At 51.1% G+C, this 6,701-nt stretch overlaps 1 protein-coding gene across 1 annotated transcript in view; it reads left to right on the forward strand.

Moving 5' to 3' along the window:
- Positions 1-5,725, forward strand: part of Pmvk (phosphomevalonate kinase) — a 9,969-nt gene extending 4,244 nt beyond the window's left edge. Inside the window, exons 3-5 of the mRNA XM_038311930.1 lie at positions 2,168-2,320; positions 3,889-4,018; positions 5,238-5,725. Of these exons, the coding sequence (XP_038167858.1) occupies positions 2,168-2,320; positions 3,889-4,018; positions 5,238-5,374 (420 nt within the window). The 3' untranslated portion in view covers positions 5,375-5,725. The remainder of the gene's footprint in view (positions 1-2,167; positions 2,321-3,888; positions 4,019-5,237) is intronic.
- The last annotated feature ends 976 nt before the right edge of the window (positions 5,726-6,701 follow it).

Here is a 6,701-nt window from a genome sequence, read left to right on the forward strand (position 1 = left end):
GACACCATAGGAACTGTAGCGTTGGCTGCCTCAGGGAGGGGAGGATGGGAGGAAAAGAGATTTTTATTGTAAATGAATGCATCTCTTTGAATTTTGGTTGTTGCTATTTTACTATTATTATTTTGAAACTGGGTCTCTGGCTGGTTTAGAATTCTCTTTGTAGATCAGGCTGGCTTCAAACTCACAGAAATCCATCTGCCTCTGCCTCATGAGTGCTGGGATTAAAGGTGTGTATCACCAAGTCTGGCCTCCTTTGAATTTTAAATCACATGGATAGAAAAAAAATAAGATTATTGATTATTAAAATAAAAAATAAGATTATTGATTATTAAAATAGGATTAAAAATTAAATAGACTTAGATTCAGGGCAAGTACGCAGAAGCAAGGTCAGGTTTTCATACAAGGAAGCCATTGGTCACCGACATTTGTTGCTGGTCCTAGTGCACCCTTCCAGGGACCTGTACTCAGGTGGCCTTGGTCTAATCTCTGGACCTGCAGTCCTGGCTCATCGGACTTCTACCAGCTCTGCTGACCTAGTCCTAGGGCAACAGCTGAGGGACCACAGGCCAAGGAGATGCAGAGGTGTCCTTATTTCTTAGGGAGATGCTGGATGGAGGAGTTTCTCTAGCTCAGGAGTAGCAAAGGGGGGGGGGGGGGGGGGGCTATAGCCCACCTTAGTGGGGCCTGAGGCGCAGTTTCAAACCACTGTCTGCTTCTGAAGTTTTCAAGCTAGGTTCGGGCCCCAGGCAGGCCTGCTGACAGTGGGGGCTGGAGGGGAGGGAGTTTATTTTTCTTTAGTGCTGGGGATAGAGCCTTTGACCTCAGAAACACTCGGCAAGTACTCTGATCTACCACTGACCTATAATATCCCCAGACTCAGGAGTTGCCATTTCAGAAACCTCCATAGGGGCCCGGAGGGCCTGTTGGCCCTCGATGTCAGACGGCTCAGCACCACGGCAGCAGTGCCCCTCCCTAGCACCTTGAACCCCTAGGGGAACCTCTTGACACATTGATAGTGGCGCGGTGGGTCAGGATGCTCCTGAGCAGAAACACTTAACAAAGCAGGGCCGCTCACCCGCTGAGAGCCCAGGAGAGGGGGTTTCTCTTCATCCAGTCAGTAGGGGAACCAGCACATGAACTGGATCATTTTTTAATTAAAAATTATTTTATATGTATGAGTATTTTTCCTGATGTCTATCTGTGTACCACTTGGTGCCTGGTGCTCTCGGAGGCCAGAAGAGACCATTGGATTGCCTGGAATTGGAGTTACAGACATTCGTGGGCCACTGTGTGAGGGTGAGAGATTGAACCCAGGTCCTCTGGGTGAGCCATCTCTCCAGCCTCTGGGTGGTTTTACTTTCTTCTCCTCCTCCTCCTCTTCCTCCTCCTCCTCCTCTTCTTCTTCCTCCTCCTCCTCCTCCTCCTCCTCCTTTTCCTAGTTTTACTGTGTAGCCCTGACTGCCCTGGCATTTGCTCTGTAGACCAAACTGGCCTCAAACTCAGAGATTTGCCTGCTTCTGCCTCCCGAGTGCAGGGATTCAAGGTGTGTGCCATACCACCCAGCTCTGGGTGATATTTTTGAGAACCCTTCCTGTTCTGGAGCCATCTGGATGGACACTTTGCTTGTCATTGTCTCTGGAAAGGGGAGGGCAGGGCTAGAAGCAGTTCCCTGGGGGTCAGGGTATCCCCCCTGCCCAAGGGGTCCTCTGGATGCCCAGAGCCCAATGGAGTGATGCTGTTTCAGCCAAGTGTCAGGGCCTTGGGGAGAGAGGACAAGGGGCGGGGGAGGCGGATGACGCCGGAAGGATGCAGGACTTCTGACTGGAATGCAGCTTTGCTTTGGTTTCCCGAATCTCCTGCTTTGGTTGAAGGCCAAGGCTGTGCCCAGGGCATGCAAACTAATTTCAAGATTAGTTTAAGTCAGAAATAATTGGGAAAACGAAACCCTAGGAAAAGAAAAACTAGACTGCACGTTTCAAACATTTTTCTGGAATTATCCTAAGAGCTCTCAGCTTTGAGTGTCTCGGGTGCCCCTTTGCTGAACCCTCTTCCTTGCAGCCGTTGTCATGCTCCAAGCTGGCTGGCACCTGTGAAGGGAGGTGGTGCCAGGCGGGACTGGTTCTGCTCCGTTAAGGACCGTGTCATGGACGGACTGTGCTTCCTGCAGGAGCATGGCTTGGACTTCCAGCGACTCCTGGACGCCAGCACCTACAAGGAAGCCTATCGAAGGGACATGATCTGTTGGGGGGAGGAGAAGCGCCAGGCCGACCCAGGCTTCTTCTGCCGGAAGGTTGTGGAAGGCGTGTCCCAGCCTATCTGGGTAAGAGGCCTCAGCCATGGCTGACAAAATCTGTCTTCCCAGGCCTCTCCTATGGCCATTTCTCATCTTGTGTCCAAGCCTCTAACATCTCAATAGTCCTCTTATTGGTATCTCTTGCCTCCGTGAGCCATTTCTGTTCACAAGCCTGAGTGAATTTTTCAAAAGTAAACCGTGTGTTACTTGCATACCTAGAAAGGGTTCAGGCCAGTGGTAGAGCATGTTTTAGTATCTGGAGGTAGTTGTTGGTAGGAGTGTGGTTGAGGACCTGAGGCTGGGGAGATGGCTCAGTGGATAAAGTCCTGAAGTTTAGATTCCCCAGAACCTACATTAAAAAAGCCAGGTGGGGACTGGTGCAATATCTCAGTGTAAAGGCATTTGTTTCCAAACCCGAAGACCTGAGTTTGGTTCCCAGGACCTACATGGTGGAAGGAGAAAACTGACCCCTTTGATTTGTCTTCACACACACACACACACACACACACACACACACACACACACTATTTTTGTGTTTTGTTTTTATTTTTTGAGACAGGATCTCTCTGTGTAGCCTTGACTGTCTTGGAACTTGCTCTGTAGACCAGGCTGGCCTTGAACTCACAGAGATCTACCTGCCTCTGCTTCCTGAGTACTGGAATTAAAGGTGTGTGCCACCATCGCCCAGCAAAAAGGCAGGTGAGCATGAGAATGATCAAGGAAGACACCCAATATCAACCTTAGCCTCCACACATGTACATATACACACAGGCACATACACTTACACTAAACATGTGTCTACACATGTGATATGCATTCATTAATGCACACTACAGATAGACATACAGACAGACAGACAGACACACACACACACATCCCCACACCTGGGATTATTAGGTGTGGTATGCATGCCTATAATCCCAGAAGGGGCATTGGGAGTTGGAGGTCAACCTTAGTTACTTAGCAAGTTTGAGGTCAAGCAGGGCTACATAGTGAGACCTTGTCTCAAAACCAAAGGATTTAGCAGACTTGAGCTGGCTGCTGAAGCGTAGAGGCCTGGTAGAGGGGCCCAGGTGACAGGCCAGTGAGTGGCTGGAGCTCGGGGCTGTGACAGATTTGGGAAGGGGCCGCTATTACATGGATTTTAAGGATAGAGCCAGCAGGAGCGGGGTGGGTGGAGGGCAAAGATTTTGTTCTGAGCAGCTGGATGAGTCGTTTTCTGAGACAGGAAGGGTCAGGATTGGAGAGTTCAGGAGCTGAGGAGCTCCGTTTCGGCCATTCTGGGTCCCTGGTTGTTGGAGAAGCTGCTGTGTATCTTTGGTCTCGCCTGCTGTATGGTATGAGCAGAGCTAAGAGAGCAGGGCAAGGTGTGTTTTGTTTATGACTCGTTCTCAGTACCTGGCAGAGTGCCAGTGCACAGTAAGCGCTGGTAGTGCCCTTTAGTGCCACAGCTGGGTTGGAACTGCCTGGCAGGTGCTCATACTTAGAGGTGTGTGTTCAGTGAGCTGCACCGTTTCTCTGGTGTCTACAGCACATGCCCCTGTCCTGCCCCCACCAACACTTTGTCCTTATGGTCACCTGTCTCTTCTCTGCAGCTGGTGAGTGACACACGGAGGGTGTCTGACATCCAGTGGTTTCAGGAGGTCTATGGGACTGTGACACAGACAGTCCGAGTCATAGCGTCGGAGCAGAGCCGGCAGCAGCGGGGCTGGGTGTTCACACCAGGTAAGCTGCAGATGGCGCTCAGCCTCGAGGCTCAACACTCAGCTCTGCCACCTCTGCTCCAGGTCTGCTGCTCGCTCCCCAGCAGGCCTAGAGAGCGGGTGAGGGTTCATGCAGGGGAATCTGAGGCCCGAGGGGTGGGTCGGTAACAGGTCAGGTTCCCAGGCAGTCTTTGACTGTTGTGTCAAGGCCAGTAGGCTTCTGGCCAGGCCCCGTTCTTGTGGCTCTTAGACTTTGCTTTCCACCCTGGTGGGGGCTAAGTGTGACTGTGAGCCGGCGGAACAAACCCTGCTTCTGTTTAATGGACAGATCAGGGGGCAGCCAGGAAGTTTTCCAGGGCCTCGGTGGTGGCTCAGGCCTCTGCCCTGCCCCAGATCACTGTTCCTTGGATACACCCAGATTTTTCTTTTTCAAGACAGGGTTTCTCTGTGTAGTCCTGGCTGTCCTGGAACTCGCTCTGTAAACCAGGCTGGCCTTGAAGGCTTGAACTCACAGAAATTCGCCCGCCTCTGCTTCCCCGAGTGCTGAGATTATGCCAGGCAACACACTCAGATCTAATGATCGTGACTACTACGAACAGCGCATCTCCTGGGCTCTCTGGCAGGCCAGCCTGTGTTTGATGTGTTTTGGTTTTTCAAGACAGGGTTTCTCAGTAGCTATGGAGCCAGTTCTGGAACTTGCTTTGTAGACCAGGCTGGCCTCAAACTCCCAGAGAACCTCCTGCCTCTGCCTCCCAAGTACTGGGATTAAAGGCGTGCGCGAGCGCTGCCCGGTGTGCCCGGCGTGTGTTTGGTGCTGTATACACTTACTTACTCATTGTTACAGCTGCCATGAGGATGCTGCTGTTCCTGTATTCGTGGCAGACGAGGGCTTTGGTCCAGAAAGGCCAAGGCTCTTTCTCGAGGCTCTCAACAGTGGGAGGAGAAGACACACTCACCCGCTTCCAACCCTGAGGACACAGCCTCCCAGCAGGCCCCAGTCCAGCACAAGCTAGCCCAGCCTGACAGTGCGAAGCCCTCTTGGATAGTCTGTTGTTTTCTATGACCCAGTCTACTCTCTGTCGGCAGCAGCAAGGGCAGAGTCATTTCTCCAGGGATTGCCTGGGAGCTCAGCTGGTGGTGGGAGGCCACAGCGGAACTGCAGAGGTTCTCAGAGGGGAGGCACAGGGTGGGTGCCTGGTATGGGCAGGGCTGGGGCCTGACTCTTCTGCTCTTTCCCCCAGGAGTGGATGATGCCGAGTCAGAGTGTGGCCTGGACAACTTCGGGAGCTTTGACTGGGTCATTGAGAACCACGGAGATGCGCAGTGCCTGGAACATCAGCTGGAGAACCTGCTGGGATTTATTCGTGCCAAACTTTAGTGATCGGTCAGGCCTTAGGGGTGGGCAGAGACTGCTGCATTGTGGCGAACCCTGGCTCTGCCAGATGTGGGTCCCCCGTCTTGGCTGAGGTCACAGAGCAGACACAGTCTGAGGAATGGGAGGATGAACATGGGCTGTGGACATGTTTGGAAACCTCTGGTGTGATGTCTTCCCTGGAGAGGTCACCCTGCCTTCAGGACATTTACAGGGCGGGGGGGGGGGCATCAGTTTTGCTTGAGACAGGAACATTACCATGCCCACGGGTGTCCAGCCCTGCTGAGCTGGGATGGTTTCGCTTCCCTGTGTGTATGCTTTCGGCCCTGGAGTCCTAATAAACCTCCTTGGAACACAGCTCAAAACTGAAGACCTCATATTTCCCTGATGTCTTAGAGAAGCTGGGGGTGTGGGGGTAGGTGTGGGTCCCTGCTCTGCCTTGCACCTGGGTGGAGTGGATCCTGCAGAGGTTGACCTGAGCCTAAAGCCTGGGACAGGTTTCTCTCTGTTGAAGCAGAATGCATCAGAACATGTCAAATGGAGAGAATGCCAATCAAATAATCCCATATTAGCTCCAAATAGGGTATACTAAGGTTTTTCTTTATTAAAAGGGAAAACTCAGGGAATAGGAATGGAGGTCCAACATCCAGGTGTGGAGCACGGGAAGAGAAAGGCAAGTGGGCCGGATCATGGCTTTTTGGTATCCAAAGCCACACCTCAACCTGGTCTGGCCTCTCAAAAGCCATTGGCTGAAGGAGGTTCCCCCTCATCTCCCCACCTTTTGTCTAAATAAGAGAGTTCCAAACCCAATACAACACTATATACAATAAGAACAGATATCAAGTATAAAAATTAAAATTACAACCAGCATAAACAATATTAAGCAAGGAACATTTGCTAAATGTTTCAATAATCATTCTATCCTAAAGGGTCTAAGTTTTATATTAGAAATGGCTTGACTAAATCATAAGAGGAAAGTAACAACTATCTAATCTTCAACCTCATCGAAGGCCTGAGAAGGGAGATAATATTACTTGAGTAGGCAGAAAGTGCGATCAAGCAACTTCTAAAATGTGCAGTAGATGACAGAGACAACCGGCTACCTGGACAATCACCCAAAGTCTCATTCGCAATGTTGGAGCAACCAACTTTGGCTAAGGCCTAGAGTAACTGACAGATCATTTTCAGAGGCAGGAAAAGTTTTCAAAACCGTCTTACTCTGTCTTGGTGAGATTTGGCAGTCTTTTTCCTTACATCCTGCTTGTCCTGTCCGGACATCATGCATTTTGTCAGTGGTTGAGGCATGGGCAGTTCCTTGCCCAAAGGCCAGTTG

This window comes from Arvicola amphibius, chromosome 14 (genome assembly GCF_903992535.2).
Source record: "Arvicola amphibius chromosome 14, mArvAmp1.2, whole genome shotgun sequence".
NCBI classification, from domain to species: Eukaryota; Metazoa; Chordata; class Mammalia; order Rodentia; family Cricetidae; genus Arvicola; species Arvicola amphibius.